We start from the raw sequence: 13,847 nt of genomic DNA on the forward strand, positions 1-13,847 counted from the left end.
TAAATGGCCTCAGGGGGCCACATGCGGCCTGCGGGCCATAGTTTGGGGACCCCTGGCTTAGATCCTGGTCTTCACGCTAGAATGGCAGGGCCTTCAACTCAGGGGCCTGGTCTGTCTGGGTCATAGCTGACTGCCCAGTGCCTAGCCCAGAGCATCACACATGGTAGATGCTCAATCAGTACTTGTTGATTGAGAAAAAATTCTAGCAGGATTTTCTCTTGAACCCAGTGCTTCTAAGGTACGTCTAGAAATACATGTAACCCAGGACTGAACACAAAGCCTTCTGGTACTTATCTTGACTGTATATGATAATTAAAACTAAGAATGGAGTTTGTTTTAACTAGGTGCAATACAATACAATACAACATAAAAGATGCCACAGATACATTCATTGCACCCAAAGGTGTTTTTTCCTTATTAAAATGAGTGGGCATTGAGAAAATGGAAGACTGATAGAAATCTAGATTTCTGATTGGTCTGGAAAAATGGTAGCTCAGCACCTCGATCCCCACAGGGCAAGGGACCACGGGTGCTCTAGGCCGCCGTGGTCGGCTGTCTGCAGGGCCAGCACTGACCGATACATGCTCCTTGTGCCCGGCCCTGGAGGGCATTAGAATCTGAGGACTTATAATAAAATGCTGACATCTTCATCTCTAAAGGGTGGCTCACAAGCAAACTTTATTTTCTTCTTCTCTCAATCTGCCATTTTGAAAATTTCTGCAACAAGCATGCGTTATTTTATAATGAGAAAAAAATCAATAAACGTTATTTTTATGAAAGGCTATATATACCACAGACTGGAAAGGCACGATTCGCATGAAGTGCCCCAAGAAAATGAAACTCCTGAAAGAAGGTTTTCACTTACTGTTTCCCCAGGTACCCTAGGTGTAGGGGTTCACTCTGTTCTGCCTTTTGGGATAAGGGTCCTTTGTCCCCGATTTATTTTCAGGTTCACAGTCATAAATATATCGGCTTTGCCCACAGCAAGGCACAGTGGTTCTATTATATGTATAATAAAAATTAAGGGAGAAGTCAAAAGCTTCTAGGTCAGAGGCACCTTGGTGGCCTGTCTAACCCTGAAATAAGAACTGGGAGAAAATTTCAACAACCCTAAATAAATTGGGGGTGCCTTTTGGAATTTTCTATGAGCTCATTTACCTTATAAATTCTCAGAAGCCTGAGATTAAAACTGTTCTTGAACAACATTCATCTTCCAAGCGTGGACTAGGGATTTGTATTCTGGTTCTGTGAGCAAGAATTCTGCCCCCAGACCAGAAGGGGGAGAGACAGTCACTGCTGACCTTGGCCCAAGGCACTGCTGCTACAGGCAATGGGGGGGTGGGGGTTGGTAAGTCTGAGCTACTTGCAGCTTGGGAGCGGGTCTGGGTGGGCCCTCAGGGGGAGCTCTCAGCATGCTTCACAGAGGATGGGGCACTTGAAATGGCCCTAGAGCTTAGCCATGTGGGGACAATGAGAGTGGTTAGTGAAGGACAGCACAGAGGGAGCAATGAGCGGTTCATACAACCACTTATGGAGCCTGGAGTTCACACATCAAGCTCCTTGCAGACTTTGGCAGCTTGATAATAATGGCACGAGCATTTACTAAACACTTTGTACGTAAAGCACTGTTAAAATGGGGATAACTGTAATACACACGCCATCAGGTTGTGTTTGAGGGTTATCCCCTTTAAACCTCACACCTTATGTTGTCAGGTCTATTATGATTCCCATTTGACAGATGAGGAAACTGAGGGTCAGAGAGGTGTTCAAGGTCAACAGGTAGTAAATTAGAGTTGAATTCAATCTGCAGGGCCCAGGTTCCCAGGACCGGGTTGCGGCCCAGGGGAGAGAGCGAAAATGTGGCTGTCCTGCCGAAACCCAGCTGGCCACGCGGGAGGTCCCAGCTGGGAACTTGCCCATGTTTTCAAGATTTCAGGCACCAGTTCCTGAGAAGAGGGAGAAGCTGGGTAAGGAGAGACACACAGAGAAGCCGCAGTGGAGAGGGACTGGCATTACTTTCTTTTTTTTTTTTTTTTTATTCTAAAAGAGGGAGGTGGGAGGAAGTGAAGGCAGAACAAGAAAACAGGAAAGAGAGGAGAGTGATTAGAGGCATTTCTGGAAATGCAGCTGAAAAAAATAAATCAGAAGAAAAGAAGAAAAAAAAAAAAGAGGCCTTCTGCAGAAAGATATTCATCCCGACGGTGTTTACAATGGCCCATTACTGACAATGGCAACAGGAAAGGCTGGATTAAGCAAAGTCTGGAGTTCCTGCTCAGCGGAACACTAGCGGCATCAGACAGGATCATGAGCGTTACAGAAGCCTCGGAGCGCGGGGAAGGGGCTGGTATTACAGTGCCGATTGGGACTGTGACAGGGCACCACCTTCTCGTTGCAAATATGTAAATATCTGCCGTGCACATCGCGGAGAACGGAAGAAGAGCCACACAAAATGCAAAGGGCTGCTTGGCTTAGGGGAAGTTAGGGGAAGACAGTGGAGGGCAGGGGATTACGCTGAACTATTTCTCCACCTTCCCCCTCTTTCCATACATTCTAGAGCGCTCTTTCCTCAAGTGTCAAGGGGCCCTTGCGAGTGGCAGGTGAGATGATTCTAAGTCAGTGATGGGCAATCTTTTGAGCTTGGTGTGTCAAAATTCACCAAAAAACCGACCATAACTCGGGTGGTATGTCACTTCGAGAAAAAAAAACCCATAATTTTGTGAAATTTATAGTTTAAATAACAAAAATGTATAATTGTAATATATAACTGTATTTAATAAAACCAAAAACTAATTATTTAACTTACCTGCTTAGTGACTTCTTTGTTCATCTGTCAGTTGGTTTATTTTGTTGGTCTTGATATTATTTAACTTGTGTGGGGTGCTGTGAACTAAGATAAGTGAGGGGGAGGGGGAATTCTTTAACTAATCTGCCTATTAGCTTTAATTAACCAGCCTATTAGTGACTTTTTTGTTGCTGAATTTCATTGGCTAAATCTTCAACTGAAGATTGGTATTTTGTACACTTCAAGCCCAAGCAAGCGCTACTAACTTCATCGGTCAATCTGTTTCTGCTGTTGGTTTTGATATTATTTAATGCTGAGAATAAGGTCTCACAAAAGTACGTAGAGGGAAAAATTGTGAGTAAAGCCATTGCTATATTTTTCAGGGTGCTAAAAGTGTCTGGTAATTGGTTCCAGGCACTCCAAATTTCCTGTTCGTAGTGGCACTCCTCTTGATTCTCCAAGCAGCACCTTTCCAGATTCTCAAGCTTTGACCTCAAGTCAACAAACACCTGAGCCCAGATGCTGTCTTGAAATTCTGCAAGTTGCATCTTATGTAAATTAAGATGGCTGCCGCTATTTCTAATGGCAGGAAACAGCACCCATAGCACAGGCCCTCGCCTCTCCCAGCCTCCCCCTCACTTATCTCAGTAATGATGGTCAATTAGAAATCCACGACATCCCAGAACAGTAGATTGGATGATGGTTGCTGTGGTTATGTGGTTGCTGGTAATGGCGATCACAGGGCCCCCAGAGATGCGTCCCCCGCGGCATTCTGCTGCTCCCTGCTCCGCCGGCCGGAAGTGAGGTCAAAGATCCCCTAACGGCCTAACCGGAAGTCCCAGAACTAGACGCTCTGTGCCGGAGTTCTGTTGTTTTGGCCTACAGACCTCCGGCACAGAGTGTCTACACTACAGCAAATGTTTTATCCTCGGCTACTGCACCTGGCTGTGCAGGAGCAGAGGATGAAACGTCCTTCTCGGCATGCAGCCCCATACTTCTGTGGTATGCAGCCGCGTGTGGCCACGTGTCATCGATAATGGCTATGCGTGTCAGTGCTGACATGCGTCTCAGAGGTTTGCCATCACAGTTCTAAGTGATCCCTGAATGTTTTAAATAATAGTTCTGCATTTTGACGATGATTTTGGTTATATTTTTAGGTGTGGTAATGATAATATGGTTATGTTTTAAAATGGAGTCTTTATTTTTCAGAAACACGCATTAAAGCATTTGTGGTGGACAGGTTATGCTGTCCGGAATGTGCCTCAACCGCACACACTGAGGGTGACGAAGCAGGCTGGCCTGGGCCCGGTCACTGCACTGGCTCGGGGACGGGAGCACTCCACTCTCTCTCTATTTTGAATACATTTGACATTCTCCATAATAAACAAGTTTAAAAAGTTCTGTATTTCCATGATTACCTTCCATTTAAGACAAACATAAATATGTAATGTGGTGACATAGAGCTTCCTTTTAAAATACATATGCTTAGCATATACAATGAGCCCATAGAAAAGCAACAAGGGGGTAAATATTAGATCCGAACACTGGGATGGCTGTGCAGAGGCTTTATAGGCAAAGGGAGGGAAGAAGAAGGATGCAATGGAGTTGCAGCCCCTAATGCGGAGGAAGATCTGCACCTCCTTCCTGGTCTCGGTCCCGCCCCTCCCCCACACGGTGGTTCCCTCCCCCACTGGCAGTCCCCTCCCCCACCGGCAGTCTCCTCCCCCACCCGGCGGTCCCCACCCCCACCGGTAGTCCCCTCCCCCACTGGCGGTCCCCTCCCCCGCCCGGCAGTCCCCTCCCCCACCGGCGGTCCCCTCCCCCTAGGCTCACCGGCAGCTGTTCTCCCCATCGGTGTGCAGTGACATCTCAGCCCGTCGGAGGCCCAGGCGGGCGAAGGAGTGGTACAAGGTGAGCATCACATCGCTCAGGGTGTGGATGCCGTCAGGCTCGTCGTAGGCGTTCTCCCAGTAGGAGCGGAGGCCAGGGGTGCCTGCAGGGTAGTTCCCGTACAGGTAGTAGTCCAGCTGCCCAATGATCTCCTGATTCACCACAGCCTCGAACTTGCGGGCGAAGAAGGTGGGCCGGGCTGTCTGCTGTGCTCAAGGGAAAAAGGGTGGTTGTCAGCAAGTGGGGTGGGGGGGGCGATTTGGAGCAGGACTTTGTAGCCAGCCTGCCTGCATCCAAATCTCAGCTCTGACAGGTACTGACCTCTCTTCTCAATTTGCTTCCTCAATAATAAGGGTGTTAGGAAGGAATGAGTTAATATTTGTAAAGCATTTAGAGCAGTGATGGGCACCTGGTAAGCATCATTTAAATGTTTGTTAAATAAATTACATCCAAGTGTGTATGGCTGGGATGGATCTCAGAAACAATTCAGCTGGAGGTCTAGGGCAAATACAGTTTGTGGAGAATTTTTAATTGTCCAGCAGAGTGTTTTAAAATGGAATCAGCTGGCAATATTTAAAAAGTAGAAGAGTTCACAGAAACAATTCTTGGCTTCCCTTTAAACAGAGATAGATCTGGCAACCCCAGACCCATGTTCCTACATAGTAACAACCGGTTTAAGCTAGTCTGACCATGCAGTGGCATAGTGGATGGATTGTTGACTTGGGATGCTGAGGACTCAGGTTTGAAACCCCAAGGTAGCTGGTTTGAGCGCGGGCTCACCAGCTTGAGCACAGGGTCTTTGGCATGAGCGTGCGATCATAGACATGACCCCATGGTAGCTGGCCTGAGCCCAAAGGTTGCTGGCTTGAAGCCCAAGGTCGCTGGCTTCAGCAAGGGGTCACTCACTCTGCGGTAGCCCCTTGTTCAAGGCACATATGAGAAAGCAATCAATGAACAACTAAGGTGTCACAACAATGAGTTGATTCCTCATCTCTCTCCCTTCCCATATTTCTGGCCCTGTCTGTCTGTCTCTCTCTCTCAAAAACAAACAAACAAAAAACTGAAAAGCAGCTTTCCCTTTAGATGTGCATGGTTTTGTCAGTTCAGCACAGTCCTCACCACTCCCTATTGCCTCCTAGGCATTGCAGCAGAATCCGCATCTCTGAAGATGAGGTTTTAGGAACCTGTATCCAAAATTGCTTCCCTGATGATTGCAATGCAGTGTTTAAAGACCATTTGTGTAAGCCAAGTTCTCAAGGAGAGTGAGGCCCAGAGAGGGAATGGGACTTATCTAAGATCACACAGCAAGGTAATGGCAAAGCCAGGATTAAGATCCAGGGTCCAGGATCAGAGAAATAAAATACTGAGCACTTGTTATCTACCAGGTCTTATACTATATTCTAGGTGGGGATCAATAAACTTTCTTAGTAAAGGGCCTGATAAGAAATATTTCCAGCTTTACAACTATTCAGCTCTGCTGTTGTAGTGTGAAAGGAGCCATGGACAAAACAGTAAATGAACGGATGTGGCTGTGTCACAAAGGAATTTACAAAAGCAGGCAGTGGGCTGGATTTGGCTCAGATTAGTCTGTTGACCCTTGTCTCGGAAACAATTCAAACACAACCTCCTCCCTTGAGGAGCTTATGTCTAGTGTTATTATTGATTTAAGTTTGGGTCTAGCACTGTTTTTGCTGCTGTGGATAAACAGCAACAATAATGTCAATAACTACTGAGCACACACTCGATGCAGGGCATTGTGATTATGTCGTCTATCACCTCTAATCCTCCCAACAACCCTGCAAAGCAGGAATCATAACTCCCATTTTACAGATGAGGAAACTGAGCTCAGGGAGGGGAAGTGATATGTACGGACTCATACAGTCATAAGATTTGAACCTGAATCTGATGCCTCCTCAGACCTAAGCTCTTTCTCCTGCATCATCCTAGGAACTGGAAGCTCCTGATAAATTCCTTTCCTGTTATTCTGAACATTCTGTCACTTCTCTGCTTCAGGAACCCTTGGGACCCCCCGCCTCTGTGGTCAGCTCAGTTTCTTCACATTAGCACTGGAAAGACAGACCACCTGGGTTCCACTCCTCACTCTGCTATTTTCTAGCTTTGGGCAAGCCACCCAGGACCTCAGCTTCCTCATCCTTAGAATGGGTATAATATAATATATGGTAGGTACTTAGCATAGAGTCTGACACTCTGTGTTAGCTGCTATTATTATGTGACTATTATCACTTCCCCCTTGAGCCTGCTACAGGGGCTTCTAAGTGTTTTCTGAGGGCAGAGAATCGGACTCGGAGGCAGGGCAGCCTTCTCTCCTTGTCCACGAGTCTGTGATCCTAGCTGGATCTGATAAAAGGGCACGCTTCTATATTTATCGTTCTCTTCCTCGGAGTGCTTTGAACAAGAACTCCGAGTTCCTTACAGGCAGCAGCTTCTTGATTCTAGATGTTGGGGGATATTCTTGATCGTTGTTTACTGTGAAAGAAAGAGCTGTGAGCGCAGGACGCTGTCACCGCAGGAGCTGGTCTTTATCAGAGACAAGGATGTCCGTGGATGATGCCGGGGCTGGAATACAAATGCTGCTGCGGGCCAGCGGCCGAGAGCGCCGAGCTCCCAAGCACCACGGCTACCTGCTCTGAAGGACGGGGACCTTTGCAATAAGGGCAACGACCGGCCCTCTACCTTAGTGGGAATTCTCTTTTCTTCCTTTTGAATAGGTCAGATATTCCCCCTGCAGCCCTCTTTCTGCTCAGCAGACCCTTTCTGCATGGACAATGGAGCGAAAATGTCACCCAAGTTTACGCCTAAATTAACATGGGCTTGAGGAGGTCTCTGGGTTGCTCTCAATATGTCAGCAAAAAAAAAAAAAAAAAGTCTAAAAAAACACCACTGCAGCAACCACTCACAGAGGTAGAAGACATTAGGTGGGGACCTTGAGGAATATGGACCTTGAGCGATGACACCCGCTGTATATTTCCACCTGTGTAGACACAGAACCAGGAAGGCGGTGAGGTCTGGTGCAAAAAAGCCCAGGGCTGGAGAGGGGAACACACGGACGGGGCCTTCAGCTCCACCACTCCATTACGTGTGTGTCCATGGACAAGTGTGTTCGCCCGCTCGTGCCTCAGTGTCCCCACCCGTACAATGTCTACCCCAGTGAAGCCAGTGCCCGCAGGGGCCCTGGCAGACCGCCTGGGAGAGAGCAGATCCCGACCCTTCTGCTTCTCAAGCACAGAGCCTCCCATTCACCTGGGGGCCTTGCTGCCACGCAGATTCTGACTCCATAGGTCTGAAGCTCTCTGCATTTCTAATGCACTCCCTGGCGACTGATGCTGCTGGTCCCGGACCGCTCTCTGAGCAGCCAGGCCAGGAGACTGGAAACTCCACGTGGGTCGCCGGCTCAATTAGGTGCCAAAGAGTCAGCAGGGCACCCTGGGTTATCAGCCTGGCACTGTGGTCCCCTCTCTCCCTCTGGGTTATCAGCCGGCACTGTGGTCCCCTCTCTCCGTCTGGGTTATCAGCCGGCACTGTGGTCCCCTCTCTCCCTCTGGGTTATAAGCCGGCACTGGTCCCCTCTCTCCCTCTGGGTTATCAGCCGGCACTGTGGTCCCCTCTCTCCGTCTGGGTTATCAGCCGGCACTGGTCCCCTCTCTCCCTCTGGGTTATCAGCCGGCACTGTGGTCCCCTCTCTCCCTCTGGGTTATCAGCTGGCACTGTGGTCCCCTCTCTCCCTCTGGGTTATCAACCCTGCACTGTGGTCCCCTCTCTCCCTCTGGGTTATCAGCCGGCACTGTGGTCCCCTCTCTCCCTCTGGGTTATCCGCCTGCACTGAGGTCCCCTCTCTCCCTCTGGGTTATCAGCCGGCACTGTGGTCCCCTCTCTCCCTCTGGGTTATCAGCTGGCACTGTGGTCCCCTCTCTCCCTCTGGGTTATCAGCCGGCACTGTGGTCCCCTCTCTCCCTCTGGGTTATCAGTCGGCACTGTGGTCCCCTCTCTCCCTCTGGGTTATCAGCTGGCACTGTGGTCCCCTCTCTCCCTCTGGGTTATCAACCTGGCACTGTGGTCCCCTCTCTCCCTCTGGGTTATCAGTCGGCACTGTGGTCCCCTCTCTCCCTCTGGGTCATCAACCTGGCACTGTGGTCCCCTCTCTCTCTCTGGGTTATCCGCCTGCACTGAGGTCCCCTCTCTCCCTCTGGGTTATCAACCTGGCACTGTGGTCCCCTCTCTCCCTCTGCGTTATCAGTCGGCACTGTGGTCCCCTCTCTCCCTCTGGGTAAACAACCTGGCACTGTGGTCCCCTCTCTCCCTCTGGGTTATCAGTCGGCACTGTGGTCCCCTCTCTCCCTCTGGGTCATCAACCTGGCACTGTGGTCCCCTCTCTCCCTCTGGGTTATCAGCTGGCACTGTGGTCCCCTCTCTCCCTCTGGGTTATCAACCTGGCACTGTGGTCCCCTCTCTCCCTCTGCGTTATCAGCCGGCACTGTGGCCCCCTCTCTCCCTCTGGGTTATCAGCTGGCACTGTGGTCCCCTCTCTCCCTCTGGGTTATCAGCTGGCACTGTGGTCCCCTCTCTCCCTCTGGGTCATCAACCTGGCACTGTGGTCCCCTCTCTCCCTCTGGGTCATCAACCTGGCACTGTGGTCCCCTCTCTCCCTCTGGGTTATCAGCTGGCACTGTGGCCCCCTCTCTCCCTCTGGGTTAGTGGGAAGCAGCCTATCATCTCCACACGGCGGCTCTATGGACCACGGAGGGGTGTGCTTAACCATTCTGCAGTCTTCTGTTTGTGCTTTCTGCAGCCCGGCTGGGGGCACTGTGATGGGGAGAGGAGGGGAGAGCTCAGGGTGCTGGCCTGGAGGGAGCCGGAGGGGGAGGGGTGCTCACGATGGATAGATACAGGCCGCCATTCTGGATACGTCTGGTGCTCACCGGGGCTCACGGGAAGCAGATGGAGCATTTATCACCCTCCCGCCTCCGCTCTCCCCAGAACTGTAAATTACTAGGCCATGCAGAGATACCTGTGAGGACAATAATGTTTCTACCTCTTGTTACTCCTTTAAATTCACAGAATGTGGTGGTTTTCAAACCTGGCTTCTCATCAGAATTTCCCCAAGTTGTAATATATTAAAAACAAAAATCCCTAGACCTTACTGGAGATTTGTAGCTCGTCCCCCCCCTCCTGGGGTCGGGTTGTCACAACTGCAGCGTGGCACCAGCATCTGGTGGGTGGAGGCCAGGGACGCTGCTAGACATCCCACACTGCACAGGGCAGGCCCCACAGCACAGTCATCCAGCCACCAGGTTAGCAGTGCTGACACTGAGTAACTGCTCCAGACATACTCAAGTTTATACCCAGAAACGTATTGTTAACAAATATTTCAGGAGGTTCTGATTAAAAGGCAATATAAAGAAATGAATACAAGCATGACCTTTGGAAACAGATACATTGGGCTATGTGACCTTGAATAAGGTTTTTGATCTTTCTATGTCTCCGTTTTCCTATTTCTAAAGTGGAATAATAATCATTTTAATTATCTATCTATCTATCGATTGATCATATATCTATCTGATGAAGTTGTTGTGCAGTTAATGGGTCAAGACAAGCAAGTGGTTAGAACTGTCCTGGCAGGGAGTCATCAAACAATGTTGGCTACTGCTGATGTCATCATTATTATTATCATCAACAGCCGGGGCTGTAAACTGGGGGGTAAGAGGCTCAACAGGCCTGACCTCGGATGCCTGCAGTCTGGCCGGCTGGGAAGGCATGGTTTGGGGGCCGCCAGGCACGGCGGGCTCACCTGGAAGCGGTGGAAGTCCTGCGGCTTGAAGTCGTTGGGCGAGCAGCCGCACCAGTCCACGATGTGCTTGTACTGGCACTTGCAGCCCAGCTTGCGGTTCCAGTTGGTGATGCGCAGGTTGTTGTCCACCATGGTGTCGCAGTGGGGGCTGTTCTCCAGGACCGTGTGGAAGAAGGACTGCAGGGGAGAGAGCGACCAGCCTGAGACCTCTGCCAGCCGGCCTTGACCGGGCTGGGGGAGAGGGGTCCTCCCCCGGGACTGCCTGTGAGGGGACTCTCTTGGAGTCTGTTCTTTCTGTAAATGGGGTCGGTGCCAGTCTGGTCCTACTCAGGGTATATATACTGTACGTTTCATCCAGAGTAGCTTAATTCTGCTCAGAAATCTAGTGTTCTGAGTGTTTCTCTAATTACCTTTCCCCAGCAGTATAAAATGTGTTTTCAAGATATCTCCTATCAGCCAGGACATCTGTGTGCTCACCACATGTGCCTCAGGATATGGCAACATATGAGGATCAGAGGAAAACACGGGGGCAATTTGCCAGAAAACCTTGGGTGCTTTGGTTCTTGCTTTGCAAATAGCCAGGTCTGAAACGGAAGGGATCCAGCTCTGAGATATCTTGAGAAGACTGATGCTCTGGAATTTCATCCCTGGGGAAGGGAGGTCAGATCTGTGGGTGTCCCAGGCCCTGGTGCTGTAGGGCATCCCAGTTGCGCTCCTGCCTTAGCCTTTGGAGTAGCCCTGTGACTACATACAACCCAGGGAGGTGAAGGGCAGAGCTGTGTGCTGTCCATGGTGCTGAACCCGGCACAATCGCTTCCCCCCATCCTAAGATTCTTGGCCCACCTCTCCTAGGAATCGGAGAGAGAAGGCAATGCTGAGAGTGAAACGATGAGAGAAGAGACATGGTTAGACATGTGGGGATGGGGATGGGGATGGGGATGGGGATGGGGATGGGGATGGGGATGGGGGGGAGGGAGAGAGAGAGAGAGAGAGAGAGAGAGAGAGAGAAACTGACTTTTACTTGGATGCTGTTTCATGACAACCCCAGACACCAGGCGGATACATTCTCCCCTGCTCTCTGCTCCCTGGGTGAAGCTGTTGGGGAATATGTGTCTTCCTGTTACAGATTTATGGCTCAGCCTTCAGATTTCTTCTGAACCGGTTCCCTGGAGGCAGTCCCGGAGAAGGGAGGGTGAGGCAGAGATGCCGGAATGGAGGCCGTGGCTCTAACAGGGAGCTGGAGTGTAATGTGCCTTGTGTGCTGGAGCAGGGGTGGGACAGAGAGGGCCAGCACCAGGATGAGCATCTTGATTAAAAGAACCAAAGCCCCCAAACACTATCTTCTCAGTGGCTGGGTGGGCAAGATGAGGCTCCACCCACCACCTCCGCTGACCTTCCTGTGATGCTCAATGACATGCCCGTCCATGAGCCTGGATTTTAAGCTTGAATTGTCTACAAGGCCACGGAGGCACATATTCTCCATCAAGCGGTGGGGAAAAGTACCCAATTACCGATTGCCCTGTGTCCTTTCATAATGATACAGAAATTTTCTCCAAGAAAATGGATGAGAAGGTTATCGGAATTGAGAGAAAAGGTGATTTTCACTGAAATAGGATTAAAAGCTGATTACTTAACATGTGTGCAGAATAGCAAAACCTGGCCTGGTGACAACAAGCCTGTCCTCCCTCTGGAGTGATGTGGGCAGTCAGCCCTACCCAGAGCTTGTCACTGCCCCAGATGTTGGTGAGCGATGTGGAAACCATCAAATGAGATATGCTGTCTTGTATGGTCCAGAAACACATAACCGGAGTGGCCCAGAGCTGGGGCACAGCCAGGGAGGAATGGTGGGCCATTCACTGAAGGTGTCGCAGGATCAATAGAAACAACCAGCTCTGGAGGTTTGTTTGTTTTGTTTTGTTTTGTTTTTTACAGAGACAGAGAGAGAGAGAGAGTCAGAGAGGGGGATAGATAGGGACAGACAGGAACGGAGAGAGATGAGAAGCATCAATCATTAGTTTTTCGTTGCAACACCTTAGTTGTTCATTGATTGCTTTCTCATATGTGCCTTGACTGTGGGCCTTCAGCAGACCGAGTGACCCCTTGCTCAAGCCAGCGACCTTGGGTCCAAGCTGGTGAGCTTTTGCTCAAGCCAGATGATCCCGCGCTCAGGCTGGCAACCTCGAAGTCTTGATCCTGGGTCCTCCGCATCCCAGTCCGATGCTCTATCCACTGCACCACCACCTGGTCAGGCTCTGGAGTTTTCTGAAGCAGGAGACTAAGAGCTAGAGGTCAGGAGGGAGCTTAACCTAATATCTTTCAGCCCAGGTCTGACAAAGAGGCTGCCGGCAGCTTAGTACAACACTTCAGCACTGGGTGCCAACCCATTTCCGGGTGGGTCCAGGGCTATTTTAGAACAGTTTGCATTCTTATACAGCCAGGTTTCTGAAATGGAGTGAGTGCATGGGTTCCCTCGCCCCCAAATTCGAAGGTTGAAATTGTTATCCCTAATACGAGAATATTAGGAGGTGGGGCCTTTGGAAGCTGATTAGGAGATGAGGGTGGAGCCCTCATGAATGGGGATTAGTGCCCTTCCTTATAAAAGGCAGTCACAGAAAGATCCCTAACCCCTTCGGTCATGTGAGAACACAGCAAGAACTGTCGGTAGGGAGTTTGCAAGCTGAAAGAAGGCCCTCACTGACCATAATGGCATCTGATCTCGAACACCCGGCCTCCAGATCTGTGAGAGTAAACTTCTGTTGTCCATAAGGCACCGACCCGAACTAAGACAGTTTCCTGCCCTGAGGTCGGGAACATGGTGACAGAGTCCCCAGAACTTTTCAAGTAACTTCCAAAAGCCAATAGGAAATGCTGAGTTCCAAGCATGTGGCCATGCTGGTGGTCAGTGCAGGGGCCTGGGGGACATCTAGCAGGAGCCTGGCTGGCTGTCTTTGGGATCACTGGGATTTCTGGTGTGACTGGTGAGTCTACCACTATTTGCTCCGTCTGTCAGGAAATGACAGAACAATATTCAAAATTAGAAAAGGGATTCTTGGTGTTGAGAAAGTTATCACAGGGCTGGAGATCGTGGAGTGGATGCGTGTGTCCCGAAGGGGCCGGCACACAGTGTGCGGGTCATGCGCTGCACAGCTCTGGCGGGCTGGGTGGGGGGGCTGCCAGCAACACTGCGGTATTGAAAGTTTGTACTTTTTTATAACAGTGTTCTAGAAAATGGCAGGATGTGTCTTATTCTAACAAAGTCAGTATATTGTGATGATTTTATGACCAATGGGAGCCAGGTGTCTGAAGAAAGGGCTGCCTCTTCTACTTTGCATGAAGATGCTGGGGGTGGCCAGTGCGGCACTGAGCACC

The 13,847-nt window shown here is 50.1% G+C and overlaps 1 protein-coding gene across 1 annotated transcript in view; it reads right to left on the reverse strand.

Moving 5' to 3' along the window:
- The window catches only part of XYLT1 (xylosyltransferase 1), a 334,100-nt gene that overhangs the window by 23,464 nt on the left and 296,789 nt on the right, over nt 1–13,847 (reverse strand). Inside the window, exons 8-9 of the mRNA XM_066274755.1 lie at nt 10,479–10,655; nt 4,616–4,878 (exon numbers count right to left, since the gene is read on the reverse strand). Coding sequence (XP_066130852.1) covers nt 4,616–4,878; nt 10,479–10,655 — 440 coding nt within the window. The remainder of the gene's footprint in view (nt 1–4,615; nt 4,879–10,478; nt 10,656–13,847) is intronic.

This window comes from Saccopteryx bilineata, chromosome 4, assembly GCF_036850765.1.
Source record: "Saccopteryx bilineata isolate mSacBil1 chromosome 4, mSacBil1_pri_phased_curated, whole genome shotgun sequence".
In the NCBI taxonomy this organism is placed as follows: domain Eukaryota; kingdom Metazoa; phylum Chordata; class Mammalia; order Chiroptera; family Emballonuridae; genus Saccopteryx; species Saccopteryx bilineata.